This window comes from Haliotis asinina, chromosome 3 (assembly GCF_037392515.1).
Source record: "Haliotis asinina isolate JCU_RB_2024 chromosome 3, JCU_Hal_asi_v2, whole genome shotgun sequence".
Classification (NCBI taxonomy): Eukaryota; Metazoa; Mollusca; class Gastropoda; order Lepetellida; family Haliotidae; genus Haliotis; species Haliotis asinina.
In genome coordinates, this window is record NC_090282.1 from 45,732,660 (window position 1) to 45,748,584 (window position 15,925).

At 40.5% G+C, this 15,925-nt stretch overlaps 2 protein-coding genes across 6 annotated transcripts; both read right to left on the bottom strand.

The window, feature by feature from the left end:
- Positions 1-2,456: 2,456 nt before the first annotated feature.
- LOC137278118 (ankyrin repeat family A protein 2-like) lies at positions 2,457-8,510 on the bottom strand. 5 transcript variants are annotated; one of them, XM_067810253.1, is made up of 9 exons: positions 8,016-8,509; positions 7,308-7,504; positions 6,263-6,468; positions 5,383-5,474; positions 4,862-4,928; positions 4,490-4,555; positions 3,973-4,196; positions 3,539-3,686; positions 2,800-3,107 (listed from the first exon to the last, which is right to left on the bottom strand). In XM_067810253.1, exons 2-9 carry the CDS (start codon positions 7,442-7,444, stop codon positions 3,055-3,057), a joined length of 993 nt encoding a protein of 330 aa, XP_067666354.1. In that variant the 5' UTR covers positions 7,445-7,504; positions 8,016-8,509; the 3' UTR covers positions 2,800-3,054. The 5 variants fall into 5 exon arrangements, with proteins under 5 accessions (XP_067666353.1, XP_067666354.1, XP_067666355.1 ...); XM_067810254.1 differs by having other exon boundaries at positions 8,404-8,498; XM_067810252.1 differs by having other exon boundaries at positions 2,457-3,107; positions 7,308-8,507.
- Positions 8,511-9,018: 508 nt separating this feature from the next.
- On the bottom strand, positions 9,019-15,122 carry LOC137276882 (uncharacterized). Its single transcript, XM_067808530.1, has 8 exons — positions 15,007-15,122; positions 13,716-13,862; positions 13,374-13,636; positions 12,864-12,945; positions 12,454-12,705; positions 11,306-11,565; positions 10,974-11,064; positions 9,019-10,359 (listed from the first exon to the last, which is right to left on the bottom strand). Exons 1-8 carry the CDS (start codon positions 15,053-15,055, stop codon positions 9,518-9,520), a joined length of 1,986 nt encoding a protein of 661 aa, XP_067664631.1. The 5' UTR covers positions 15,056-15,122; the 3' UTR covers positions 9,019-9,517.
- Between the last annotated feature and the right edge of the window lie 803 nt (positions 15,123-15,925).

A 15,925-nucleotide genomic window follows, 5' to 3' on the forward strand; every position in this document is an offset into this window, starting at 1 on the left:
ACTATATGTTATTGTTTTGGGCTTTTATTTGCAACTGAAAAAGGTTTATTGTTTGACATATCATAGTATTTACTACAGATCAGGATTGTCTTGTTGCTAAAAATGTGTTTTATGAGTGGACTAATGCATCAAAACTGTATTTACTCAATCACAAAGACTAATTGAGACAGTGTAATAGTACTGCTGCAACTTTATAACCTTAGACAACTCTGAGCTTTCTGCTGCTGCATAAACAAACCTATATGTTCAGATATATAAGAAGACAATGTGATCACTGTCCCTGCCATTTGGCACATTACAATTTGTGATAATAACCTCAGTGCTGATTTCCTAAAACACTGCAGTGGCACATCTAAAAGCTCTGTAATTTGCTCTACACAATTACGGCCATGGGGCAAAGCAGAAACTTTTGATTGTGGGTTTGAAATTCTGGTTTCCTTTGATTTCTTGCCAGGAGTACTATTTAGTGTTAAGTCCAGTCACTCCCTGACTGAAATTTTATAGCATGCGCGACAAATAACATGTCTCATGTATGGTAAAAGGGAGAGTAACTCTGGGGAAACAACCAAATTGTACTGTAAAATTTCTTTACTCTTTCTTGACAAGCAAAACCTAGATAAACTTTCATTGATGCTACTTCAGTAACCTCCCACTCTTGAAGATCCAGGTTAAAATTAATGTTCATCACACATACTTGTCATAAGAGACGACTGACAGGATCAGGTAGTCAGGATTGCTGAATAGGATGAAAAATGTTTGTATCCCAATTGCACAGAATGATGCTCATGCTGTTGAACACTTGATCCTTCAGTAGTAATTTAACAACTAATGTAGCACTATTGCAGGAACAAATGAATAGTTGTCAGTATAAAACAGAACACTGTGCTGGCAGATATTTATCACCATGTCTTCTTTATATTAATGAGAGAGACCACACATGCCCTGCAGATGTGCTTCAACCGGGATTATACGGACAGGGTAGTTTGTATCTAGCATTTCTTCACATGTGTGGTTGTAGTTGGTGATGTATCTAATGGAAAGCATGCTGTCTTATTTAATGTTTGACATTTGGCTTTGAAATATGTGTAAATTTGAAACTTTAAGCATTTACAATGTTGGTTGAAGGGATTGTGTGCAAGCCAAATGTGATATTTTGCGTGGTATGGTGCTGTGCTCAGTATCATCGACTGGTACCTGAAACTGGCGCCGACATTTCATTTTATCTTACCTCACACTTAAATGTCGTTTTCTGATTGGCAAAGCGCTCTTCTATTATTTTCAGTGTAGCCCTCTTACAAATGGGGTACATTGCAATGTTCCCTGCTGCTAATGGCAACTTATTCATTACATGGTGGTAGTACAATATTTCTTAATCTCAAACAACAATGAATCACACATGATGCATGGAAATTACCAATCTTTTGCGAATACAAATAGATGGAAGGGTGATAACTCTAAAATTGCTTTTCTGTGACATGCAAAATCTAGTGATGACTACGAAAAGATTTGCTTCGCATTCCAATAAATAGATTTTGACAAAACATTCAAATGTAGTCCCTGTGAATATTAAGAAGGGGAATTACACCGCACTGATTTTATTAGGACAATCCCTGCAGGAAAAAACATCAAGATGCAATATTCGAATCGTTTGATTCACAAAGGTTGGCTGAAGTGTACAATCCAATACCCATGCTTGGAACAGTTCAGAATTAACATGGAGGTGATTTCTAAGATAAATGCGTAGTACATAGGTCCCTCAGGGCCTAGGGTTGATGTGCCTAAGGGTGTGGGGAATATAAACCAACATTGAGGGTACATCAACCCACACCCCTCTCGTGACCAGTGAACAACTCATAATGTGCAAGGTGCCGCAGTTAACTCAGTGTACATCGCCACAGTAGGATCAGAGTGTTTTACAGTGTATTGAACTAAGTATGGAAGTGAAAGCATCCTTGTCACAATCACCATGTTGCTCATGTGAGATTCTGGGGGAGGGAGGGAGGGGGGTGTTAAATTAAGGATGCTTTGTTTTCATTTGTTTAGACAATCAGGGTTGTGATGATTTGACGTGGTGAGAAAATGTTATATGTGATATACTGGCTTCATCAGATACTTGCACTGCTCACATTTGTAATCCCTGGTTAGATCTACTACATGATATACTTGTTCTGTAGGTTTACTGGTCAACTTTCTCAGTGCCCATCATACTTTCTGGGGCAAATATATGATACCTGGCACTCGTCAGTTGGCTTTCACGACATCTCTGCATTCGTCTATGGTAATTGGTAAGGTACTTCCACGGGGCTTGGACAAAATGTGGTTTAGTAATTGATGACACATCACAGGAATTACAGAAATAACCTGCTCAAGTGAGTTCGCGCACATGCACGCTCTCTCTCTCGCCCTTTTCGGCTTACCTGTTCTGGGTTTAGAGCAGAAAGGATGTCAAGAAAGTTAGAGACCGATTGGAATTTTTACTGTTCAGGCTTACTTAACAAGTCTGTTTGGACAGTGTATTGAAAAAATTCTTTTTCAATCTAAAGCATCTCTAAAATATAGGATGAATTAAACATTGTTGATTGTGAAGCTACTAGTTTCATCTGATTATGAACAAACTGAAAATGTATTAGTTTTGGCTTGATGGAGTTTCGTTTCATTCTGAAAAGGTCCCCTGGCATAACAAATGTTCAGTATTTTTTCATGAGTCAGCTATTTTGTTGCCACTCTGTTTGAGACACTGTGTGGAGCTTGTCAGCTCACTATGTCCTTCATATGTGGAACATTCCATTGTTACATACATCTGTTTATATTGACAGGACTTTATTTCAGTAAATCCTTATGACACAGAAACTGTTGTGTGTTATTTTTAGCATTCAGCATCATCTTCTAACACTTCATCTTCACATGATGAAGGCAGTGTTTGTGTTCTGCCAAGATACATGTAGCGCTGACAGACCCAGTATCTTGGGGTAGGGGCTGGCACCAACAAGCCAGTCACTGGAGGACACAGTCACAAGCATGGAAGGGGCATGGTGTAGTATCCACCTCGTGTTGTCATGTCAGTCCCTCGAACATTGACAGCATGTGCTTCTCTATGGCGTGTTGAGCTGAAGGAGAGAGGATATAACTGGTAGTGGTAGAGCACAGTGTAACATCAATAGATAGTGTAGTTCCATGTCAGTATTGTACCAAATACCATACTGCTGGAATTTACCTCTGCACTCTTAACTTGATCATAAATATTGATTAGAAACTACATGTATTTGTGAACAGGATCATTTAGTTTACAACTGAATGGATTACTCAGATCATCATTAACTGTGCTCAGTGTTGTTTCCATAGTTAGTACTGTGCAGTCCAACTGATGCCATAGAATGGTATATAGCTGGCCACCAGTCCTGTGAATTCTGAGTTAGCACTGGTCCCCAGCATCACTGTGTGGTCAAACTTGATGCTTGGTTAAATGGGTGTCACTTTAACTAAATTTGTTTGGTGAACACATGATGAAAATCTGACAGCCCAGATGAACTGCACATACCTAACTTGTGATCCTGTCCAATAGTGAGATCGAAGGCTGTCAGCATGTCCTCATTGGTGGCAGTGATGTCTGCCCCATACTCTAGCAGGGCTGTGATGCAGGCTGGGTGGTTGTTATAGGCTGCATACATCAGGGCAGTGCTGCCACTCTAAAACGTCAAATGCTTCACTTAACAGTATTGTCAAGCAGAAAATAACGACTGGATGGAAATTAAGGAATGAACGATTTGAACAAATGCACATGCTAGTGAAAGGCAATGTTGTGACAGACAAGGTATGCAGGGAGTGAGTGAGTTTGGTTTTACGCCACTTTTAGCAATATTCCAGCGATATCACGGCGGGGGTATGCAGGGAGTATCTCCACTCGGGGAATGATACCAAATGCCCAATTATGATGTCACATCTCCCAATACAGATTCTTTTCAACTGACATACCTCATCTGTACAGTTGACATCCATGCCAAGCTGAAGTAAATACTTTACAATCTCCTTGTAACCATAGCAGCTGGACAGTAGGAGGGCATTCTCCCCATGGTTGCCAGACAGGTTGATGTCTGCTCCACTCTGTACAAGAAATTCCATGGTTGGCATCTGACCATTGGCACAAGCCCAGTGAAGTGCGGTTAGTCCCTGTTCATCCAGTTTGTTGATGTCCGAGCCTGCAGCAGTAACAGCAACATCTCACACAGGAACATACACCAATCCAAGTAGGCATGGAGTACTATCAGGATCAACCTCAAGGCAAACAGGTCAATATTGTACTTTCTATCATCATTTGAAAACATACTAAACATGAATAAGAGCTTTATTTCTCAGGAATATTAGCTTTGGCCCCCACAAATGACTTAAAACATGATCTGAAACGTTATTGAACTTCAAACCCTTGACTGATATGACAGACTTTCCAAAACGATGGGTTAGTACAGGATATTTACTCATGTGTCAGTCTCACCCTCCTGAATTTCCTGCTGCAGCATAACGAGCTCCCCCTGGGCTGACATCTGATGGATGCTCATGTCTGGAACGTGTGTTGTGTTTGGTAATCAATAAAATCTCCCACATTTAGTTGGACTAAACAGAGTTGTCTATAGCTTCATATTAAGTATTCAAACTACAGTTTGGATCCACAAGCTTCAAAGTGGTGTAGATTGTCACTGCTGTTGTGTCATTTTAATCTAATTCACCATTATTAACTACTGCCAGATGATACTCCCTAGCTTCTAACACCTGTCTGTTTGTCTATCATTAGAGATATACTAAGGCAAAACAGAATTTCACCCCTTTTCAAGTTATTAAATTCGATGGTAAAAATACTGGGGCTCACGTTCTACAATGGAGGGTGTCATAGTCTGAACATTGCCACGATGGAGGTTGGTCATCACCGTTGAAGGCTGCAAATGTCAAAAACAGTAATTAATCACTGGTCATATTGTAATCTGCATTTGAAGGAACTCAAATTGTCTCTTTGTGTTTCTCCAGTAGTCAACTGACAAAGGACTCCTGAAACATGACAGGAGCAGGAGCATGTGGCAAGCCCGTGACTTTACTTTCAGTTGGCGGGGAGCACAAGTAGCTAGCAGAATAGCCTTGACTTTTAGTGTGTGACTGAGCAAGTATGGTTTTGCACCTTTTAAGCAATATTCTAGCAACATTACGGTCAGGGGCAGAAGAAATTGGCTTCATATCTTGTACCGATGTGGGGATTTGAACCCAGGCCTCTGAGGCATGAAGAGTGAACACTTAAACCTCTTGACTTTTTGTGTGGGACGAATATATGTATGACCTACATTAGCACATGTAAACAGTGACAAGGTATACTTTAAATACTTTCTTATACTGACATACCCTAAAAGGTGATAGGTTGAGTTTTCCTGGAGTCTCATATCTCCTTGCTTTGGATGGTGACAAGAGTGACTGGCTTGAGTCAGGTTCCACTCCTTCAAACAAAATACAGGAAAATAATCAGCATGAAGAAAGGTTAAAAATCACATAGTAAACTATTTCAGACAGAACAATGTTGTTGATAAAAGGGCCTAACCTTGGTTTTTAAAACATGAAAATAGAAGCAACATAATAAAAATTTCTATTAATGGAAAGAATACTTGATTCATGTATTTCTTTGTTAGTAGCACTGTCATAAATTTAACAGAATTTGAAGGGAACTAAAATTCAAGTACCATTATCATGCAACTGGTATCCTTTTCCTCCTTTGGTGTCAAGTTTGCCATACCCATCCTTAATGTTGCTACATATGCTGACGGTGTGCAGCTACATGTGACATTTCGAAACCAAACAATGCATACATCTCCAAAATTAGAACTCAACATATATACTTCAAGCAAAAAATCCAATGTATTAGCCAAAAGTAAGTTCTTTGATGGAACCCATTAAATCTCAATATTTCTGACACCACAAATTTATCTTGAAATCAGTTAATGACGAATGAGTGAGTGAGTGAGAAGGGGTTTTATGCTGCTTTCAGCAATATTCAAACAATATCCCGACAGGGGACAAAGAAATGAGCTTCACACATTGTATGTACCTATGTGAAGAATCTAACTGGGACCTTCAGGGTGATGAGCAAACACTTTAACCACTAGGCTACCGCACCACCCCATTATGTCCTATTAGACATCTCAGTTTGCATGTGCGTGTAAATGTTCTTACTGAAAGTGTGCCATCGAAAACCATAAATTTGAGGATGGTAATAAATCATTACACTTACCATCTCCAAAAGCATTTTCAACTTCCAAGTCATTGAGCTCCTGGTCACTATCAACTGGTGAAAAGAGCCTCATGCTGCCAGGCTGGGATGGCAGCCTCTTCAAGGGAGATATGACTCTCCAGCTTCTCTCTGGTGATGTTTTTTCCTGCTTCTTTTCACTACATTCTTGGATTTTTGAAGTAGAGGCTGTTTCTGATTCCATTCTCCTGGATATGACAAAGAACTGAATCAAAGGTGTTAATACAACACCATACAAAATGTGACAGGTCAATACAAAGTGTCCAACCCTTAGTAATACTGAATGCACTGAAATGAATGAATACCCTAACAAGGATCTAGAAAACTGCAGGAATGAACTACACAATCACAGTGGCACTGCTGTGGGATAATCTTAATGTTTCCGCACTGTTACGCCGTAAATTCTGAAACATTAAGCGTACCGATTTAATACAACAGGAAATGCAATTCATCACTAACGAAACACTGACTGCAAAACACCTCCGCAAAAATATATCTGAAGGGCAATTTCTGTCTGAGCAATGTTTCATGTTACTCACACCGAAATGTGAAATTTATATAGTCCTGATTAAGTTAAGAAATATCGCAAAAGAAAGCCTCCGCCATTATGGCCTTTCTGAATCATTTCAGGGTATTCCTGATCATGTGACATAACAACGCAGTGTTCAGTTATTGATGTTCGTTTGGGGCAAAAGGGGTCAGTGTTAAAGAGTAACATGCGTTTAATTGAATAGATGCATTAACAATATTCATAATGTTTGATAAACGAATAATTAACAAACATTACAGTTGATAACAGCATCCGCTTGGTAGATAGGTTTAACACTTGCTGTCCACAACAACACATTCCAGAATCATGATTCCAGGTACCATTGGGGGCTTAGAAATATTCTCTTGGGATTATACATACATGGTTTATGGTACTGATCTCTTCAGTATTGATATATAATATTTTGTCGTGACTTTTACAAGCGACTTTGACTTGTAAAGTACAACAAGACAAAATAACCCAGTCTTAAAAGCTCACTTTCTGTTGCCGTGGTTAATAACGTAACGACATGGTATGACCATGCCTCCTCCTTTCTCTCCTGGTGCACCAGGCCAAAGGGGAAAAACTTGGAACAGGTTCTCCAGCTGGTTCAGCAAACACGCCGTCACCAACATCAAGAATTTGCATGAATGACCCTGCAAGACTGCTTGGCACTTGTAGTGAGTCCTACCTTACTAAAATGCACCAAGTTATAAAAATATATATAATATGACTTGAAAAAAAAACAAGTTCAACCTAAAGTATTGTCAAGTTGGTTATTTCCAATATTCATAACCCTTTACCTGGCAGACTGTTCTGTAGCGTAAATTACGTTTTGGTGAAATGGAGACCAAAACGTTTTATGTATCTATTTTGTGCAAAGAACATCAAAGACAGACCATTGAGTGATTGTATATTTTGAATAAAAGGAACTGGACTAACATTGTGAAACATATTACTTTGTTTCAACAGTACTTAACATTTTTTTGGTGGTTGACAGTTTTGAGGTGATCCCTATTTTCTGGTGATCCGGAACTGACTTAATCATGTGGTTCCATAAATTGCTCATTTCTCCAAAAATATGGCAGATGTAGAGAAGATTTTTGTTGCTTTTTACAAGTGAAAGGTATATGCATGCAATGGTTTGTTAACTTGAAGCAGCTTGATTCTATTCTTATTTGAGATGGGCTGTTTCGAATGAGTTACCTCTTCCTGACGTGCCAACGAGAAATTACGCGATGATAGGTATCCTCGTTTCCAGACGCGCAAGTAAACGTTTTGTTGAGATCAAGTAAAACAAAATATATCACATTAAAGAGCACTGTCTCGGCTTTAAAATGAGAGATTGAGTGAAGAAATCCATTGAGATTTACAGTTTCTTGGGTTAATGTACGTCGCAGTGATCCGGAATAGCCGTTTTTTTTCACTTTTCCGTGGCACTGTGTTCCTACAACCAAATACACCACACTACATTTTGAATGATGATATGCCACCCCACTTGGAAATAGTTTAACCAGCTAAACACCGCGTTCCTACCATGATACACCGACGATATCTTGGTAGGAACACGGTTGGCACCTAAATTGTTACCTACTTGCTATAACTATGCTTGGTTTAAGTCATTCTCACTAAAATAACAAGTGACTGTTTTCGATTTTCGTACATTAGTAGGTAGCTGCAGCGATAAACGAAGGGAGACTACTCATATGTTTCAAACTGTTGTCCGCTAATAAAAATTCGTTAGTCGCAGTACTGAATGTTCTTGTGGGGTGGGGGGTGGGGGGTGGGGGGTAGATATCAGACCATGTTTCGTGGTAAGGTGTTGTCTCTGATTATGAAAGTTGTGCAGTGAACATCAGAACATGTTTAGTGGTAAGGTATTGTCTATGATTATGTATTGTTGTGAAAAAAGTGTACGAACAATAATACACCGGAAGTATTAGACAATTTTTCATGTAGGAATACGCAGAGTATCCAGATGGCGACTGGAGAAGTCCATTATTTTACCCCATTTACCCCATTTCGGCTCTCATAATGGGAGTGAACCGTTTCATTCGGACCTGAGGTACTTTCAAAACTCTAGCTGTCGGCATGTTCATGCTCACTCACCCATCGCTAAACTGAGAACTGTATAAAACCTAGATATGAAACCATTGTGGTTCAATGGTGCATGTGTACCTGACATCCGACTTGTACACAAAAGACGTGACATTCTTTAGGTGCTCTTTATTTGACTGATTTGCTATAGTGAGATTAACAGACATGAAATAATATAAATGAAAATATGTTCAATGGTGCCAGCTGTGCCAGTTTCAAGCGAACAGCCCGCACATAGAGGTTTTTATTCCCTTGGAAATGTCTACCACAAGTAACCTGGGGGTCCGTGTTAGAACTGTCCCCAGTAACATATAGTTATCGAAAGAGGCGGCCAAATATATATCTGGGCGACTTGCCTGCCTGCTCCTCTCATTGTACCCCTGCAGCATGGGGCGTTGCTCAGACTGTCAACCACGGGCTTGCCTGCTCCAGACTCGTCTACTTTCAGGTGGATGTGAAACAACCAAAATAATACTGATGAAAAGGAAACAAACCTGGGACATAGTCATATTTTTGTCACCATTAATCACCATTAGTCCCCACGTCTATAAACAGGCCGAGTGGGTGTTGTTCCAATATTCCGGTAACGTTCAGTGAAGAAGCAGCTGGTCCTACAAGTGAGTATTGTGTGTGTATACCTTTGCTTGCAGCTCAATGTTCGTGTCCAAAGTACTCGGAATGTCAGAAAGATGCAACTTTCGCCTCGCATGTAGTCTCCATACCGTGATGATAACAACAGCGATTACGAACGCACCACATGCAACAATGATGACCACAACTTTGTCATCGTAGGATAGTCCACCTTGGGAGGACTGCTCGCGCTTTTTGGTAAAAGGAGTAGTGGTTCTAGGAAGAGGTGTCCTGGATGTGATTGACGGAGATGTCTGAGCACTAGAACCTTTATTGTTGCTGGAGTTTTCAGATGCAGTGGATAGTTCACTTACTGTTGATGTCACCTCGGGAATAGTAGTAACGTTATCTTGACACGACGTCGTACGGATTTCAGCCATAACAGTTTCCTCCGTTGTCGCAGAGTTTCCTTCTGTGGAGGAGGTTGCTGGGGAAGAGCTGTCTGATACCGACACATTTGCTCCTAGTGATGCTGAATACTTTGTTGGTGAAGATGACATTTCTGATTGTTGAACAGAAGAAGCTTGGGTCGTCTCACGGGACGTTTCTTCAGTATATGGAAAACTGTGTCCAGTCAGTTGGGTGGGAGGAGCCTGACTCGAAGGTGATGAAGATGGAGATAGCAAGACACTTATCTGACCCCTCGTCGAGGCAACTGAAGATGACACCGAACTAGATTGGGGGACAAGTGTTTGACCACCCTCTGTTGGAGCAATGGTTGTGTGGGCAATGGACGTGGAGGAGCTCCACGTGCTGGCTGAGGAGGTTGTGGATGTTACGATTGATGACTGGTGACTGGTAGTATGGCTAGAGCTGCTGTTACCTATTTAGAGACACAACATGGGAATCAGATGGATAGTCGCAGAACTACTTAACGTATTGAATTCAAGGAATATTTGTTTACATGAAGAGAAACAGAAGTGTAAAACAAATTATTAGCGAAAAAAGATTGGAACTTAATCACATACAATGCACAGCATTGCACACATCCTCGACAATCAAGAGTATTTATTATGCACTCTATGAAGATAATGCACTGGACCAATTCTGCAACACCTTTGCTTGGGGTGTCAACTGACACTGTTCTTGAATGTTTTTCTTTTGCGAATTGACTCAAACATAACATTAAAGTCTTCTCGTAAATGTACCCAGAAGGTATCCTTTTCAGGTAAGAGTACCTATATATGATATCATGTAATGTGCCGTGATTAAGGAAGTAGAGCTGTGTTGAAGTGAAGACATTTTGATTGTTGCATAGTACGAGGAATCATGGACCTCATTAGAGTTCTCGAATTATATGGTGCTGGTAACGTCACTATCGTGGCGAATGGGTTCTTGGCGTGTATTATAACGCAACTGTATTACTAAATCTAACGAAACACAGGATAATTGAGTTTCCGGCCAAGGTAATATTGCTTGATATTTTTCAAGACATACCTGAAATGAACTCACAAGCACCACTTGTTACGTTGATGTCATCTAAACCTATGAAAGATGCATGGCTTTTCTTTGTACCCTCGAATACAATCTAGAACAGAAGCACACATGAAACGGTACATCCATGGTTTGGTTTCACAGCTATTAGTTTTGTAATCTTCTAAAGTACATGTCCTTAACAACACTTACTTCTAATTTGCTACATTCTCAAAATGTGTTATACATCATGTTTTAAACTTAACACCTAAATTTGCTTTCCTTTCAACATTATATACCTGTTTCATATATAGCTACAGTGCAATCTCATGTTCATGAATAGAATTATTGCGTACCTTAGTTGATGCATCAGCACACAGCGTGATATTTTCTCTCACTCTCCAAGACGTCATTCCATGAGTTGTGACCGAAGCTATTGGACGCCGTTGTCCTGACGTCTCTGCGTAGACGGTGAGGGTGTTGGGGTCCCCGGATGTTATAATATAGGCGAACTGAAGACAGACATATGTGTTCAGTCCGAGGGCTGGCGACGTAAGCCTGGCCATATCCTCGGCTCGGCTTGAGATGTTGTCAGTGGCAAGGTACATGTAATTCCCTTGGGAGAGGAATAAAGAGTTTGTTGAATTAAGTCATGTAATGTATATGATATAGATGACGTTCTACCATGGCAACGACTACAACTTGATTCTGATTGGACAAAAAGGATTAAGATCAGGTATCTACTTCAGTTCAGTAATCAAATGTAACCGAAAAAGAAGTAAGATTGCTTCTGAAAAGATTGAGGCACGCAATATTGGCCACCGATAACCCAATTGTGCACGTTCAATGTCAGTACAACAGCGTGTACAACATGTTCTATTTCTGAACACATACAATGAGTAGATCAGATATTAGTAACGGTGTCAGAGACACGACCATCGGTCACAAACGTGAGTGGTCTCCCACATGTGTTGCGCAGAGCCAACTCGCTAAAACTGGCGGTCTATTTGTACTAACATACCTTCATGTTAATGTTGAACATAGATCCAGATCGGAACTACAGATTGTAATAGAACCTATGTAAGTTACGGTCAGACTATGTCGAATTTCAAATGGCAGCAGGCTTACGTCTTAATTCTAATCCCACAAACTATAAAACACGATGCTGACATTTTTAATATCGCATATGTTTGTGCTACAGAAGTCGCTCAAAGCCGTCAAATCTCCAGTGGCAATGACACATTATTAATGTGGTGGACAACGTTTAATGCCTTTCAGAACGTGTAGTATCACATTGGCTTAAGGCAGGATCACGAATGACGATGTTTAATGACCGTTATCGGTTTGAACCTGGGATTCGAACCTGTGAACACCGCCACAACTCAGGACGCAGCTGGAATTACGTCACCTTAGGCGCTACCTACTGACGTGGCAGACGTGACATCTGTACCGGAATTTGAAAGGTTAAACTAAACAGGTGTATTTTGAATGTGAGTTGCAGTACCTGTTCCGGTGCCGTGGTCCCCTGGTATTACATATAAGTAGCCCTTCTTCCCATGTGTTAATCCCCACTGTAGAGGCCCCCTAGAGGACGTATAGCCGCATGTCCCGTTAGTCTCGAAGTCACACGACCCCGACATCAGCAACCCAGCAGGGCCCTGGACGTTGCAGTTCAACACCGTCGTCGTGGACATTCCCGGCGTTGACATCTGTGTAGTTTCAGTCGTTGAAGTTGGCGGTGATCTTGTCCTGGCAACTAGAGGCAGTGAATCAATTCAACATAGAATCATCAAGTGTTGCATCCTTACTATGATTAGACGGGTATTCTGTATAAACAAAGAAATGTGAGATAAATGAAGTGTATTTGTCTCGACTAATTGATGAGTAGAAGAATGGTGGCATAATCAATCTTACCATGTGGTTCTGACCATAGCCTGATATCGTCTAGCGCCATGTCGCTGCCGTAGGGGTGGGATACAGTCGACTCGAACTGAAGCTGGGAGGTGGAAGAGTTGACTGTGTAATTACATGTGACAGGGAAGCGCACATTGAACCACTAGCGAGGTGCTGTTCTCAATATAAGCCCGTTATTGTTATTTGACGTTATTGAAAGTGCACTGATCACTTTATAGATTACTTTCTCACAGTTATACAGGTAGGTTGAATTTATTCTCCTTAATGGTGTTTTAATGTCATCTTTGTTTCAAAGTACTCCTGTAAAGTACCATAAAATATGAATGAACAGAAGGTCGTGCAAACAAACACATATTTAGGCTACCCTCTTTTCATTTCATTGCACCATGAGACCATTTTAGGCCAGAACACGCCCAGCTTTTAATTTATCAGGAAAACTAATATATAACATTATAAAAGTGTTCCAGCCAACTCTGGGTTTCAGACCCCGATGTCTATAATGGGCCGTACCTGAAATGTCCCTGGGTCTAGAGTGATGTGGGACTCCAACCAGTTGAAACCTTGTCGCCCATGACGTGACCACAAAACAATACCGTCGTCAGTATCGTTGTCCTCTCTGATTAATGACACGTTGCCGATACCGTTACCGTTCATGTGGTACCAAAACGTTAAGTTGACACTGGATGTAAGGATGACTGTACTACTTCTTAGTTGTGCCACTGAAGACCTGGCTGCCCTCTGGCCACTCGTATACACGTAGTGACCAGTCCCATCTGCAAGTTTAAGAGGCTGGTGAAACATCATTGTTAGCCTTGTGTTCCGGAAGCTTTCGGTGTCGTTGTAATATCCTACCTTTGAATGTATGGTCATTGTCAGGTCCAGATGTGAAATCTGCCGTGGGACCAGAGTGTCTTGTCCAGTCATAGCTCGAGTTGGACAAATCTGACCAACCGCAAAGACCGTCTTCAAAGTCACAACTGATGAGGCACTGCGCACCACCTGTCATCAGAACCACGTGCAGTTTATACAAAATTTCCTTCTTGTGATTGTCGAAGGTTATGGTATTGATTTGTTTATATTTATGAATTTAGAATACAGTATGCAAACTGAATACAATGCAAAACGCAAAACACAAACTATAAATATTATTTTCCAATTAAGAATGTGTATTGTGAATAATGTAGTGACGTTTTTGCTTGAAACGACATTGTACAATAATTACAAAGTTTAGATCTGACGCATGCAGTAAGTATTGTATATTATTCTAGCGGAGAGGTACAATACTTATTCATAAGACATAGTCGATACTTCAGTAGAGAGACAATAGTTGTTAGATCTTAGCTTAGTTGAGTAAAATCACGAAACCCATTTAGAAAATACATCATGAGAATGTCTTTTCTTTAAGAATTGAAAGAGTATCTTACCTCACCATCTAACAAAGATAACATTATCACATGCATTTAATTACAATATGACTTTTGTCACCTGACTCCCTGATGAAAATGACACCAATATACCGTATTTACAATTCATTGAAACATCATATTGTTGACAGAGATGTTGTTTTGCAAACTATGATCAATAACTGCAGAAGGGATTGATATTTACATGTCGATATGAAGATATCAGTTGATATGAAGATATCGGTTGAAATGAAGGTACCGAAATGGGATTTGTCAGATTTGGTGAAGATTTTTGGAAGAAATGATTCTCCCGCACTGTCGAAACGTCAATCGGTATGTTACGTAAACGTGGAAGCGGTCATAGGTAAAACTGCCGTGCCACATACAAGGTCGCAGTGCTTGGTACTAGCAATAAATACACCAACTTCCATGATACCTGAACTAGAGACTGGGACAGCACGGCAGTCATGGCATACTGGAGGGTTGCCGTGAAAAGTCTCCACGTATTGTTCACTTGTAAGTGATGGGAAAGTGTAAGTAAAAGTGTGCATGTACTCTGAAGCATATTTGAAATTTGATTATTAATTATTCGTCCACCTCACACAGATCCTTTAGAATATTTTAATATATATCACCACGCACGAAATCAATATGAAAAGGAATATATTAAAAATGCAAATGAAATTCTTCAAAATAGGTATGAATCGTAATAGTACCGTTGGTACAAAGTAAAGACGTACCCACAATCGTCGTCCACAAGCCGAGCAGAACTAGCACCACGTGGGTCATCTTTCCAGTGAATGACCAGTGCTACTGCCCATGCGGATCGTAACACGACTATCAGGTCATGAAACTCACCATATCAGGGTCACGATTGTTTTATCTCTTATCAGTCGTCGGATGACCTGCGATGCACGCCTTTGTACTTCAAGTCTACATTCAAGTTAAGTTGACATAGAAGTACCGGCATCGTCACATGACCTCTCCCTTCTGTGATAACCTGCACAGTGTGAAGTACAGAGGTCATGTTAATGAGCTAGTAAATGCTTTGGCATGGGGTTGCATAGTAAATGGATATATCAATAATGGTGAAGACGCAATGGCTGTCTGAAGTACGTAAGTGAGGTGTCATGTAAGAAAGGTACAGACATGACTGTCTGAAGTATGTACGCGTGGTGTCATACAAAGAAGGTACAGACATGACTGTCTGAAGTATGTGAGTAAGATGCCATGCAAGGAAGGTACAGAAATTACAGTTTGAAGTACGCGAGGTGTCATGCAAGAAGGGAACAGACATGACTGCCTGAAGACTGTTAGAGAGGCATCATGCATAGAAAGTACAGAGATGACAGCGAGTAAGGTGTCATGCAAGGAAGGAAGTATGTTAGTGAGGTATCACAGGTAGAGAAATGACAGTCTGAGGAATATTCGTACGCGAGGTGTCATGCAAAGAAAGTTAGTCATGACTGTCTAACGTATGTTAGTGAGATGTCTTGTAAAGACGGTACTGACATGACTGACCACACCTCACTAACGTACTTGGCACAATCAAAGTCTTGCATGCATGACATCTCACTGACTTACTTCAAACAATCATGTGGATGTTTTGCTTTCACGACACCTCACACACATACTTCAGTCATGTCTGTGCCTTTCTTG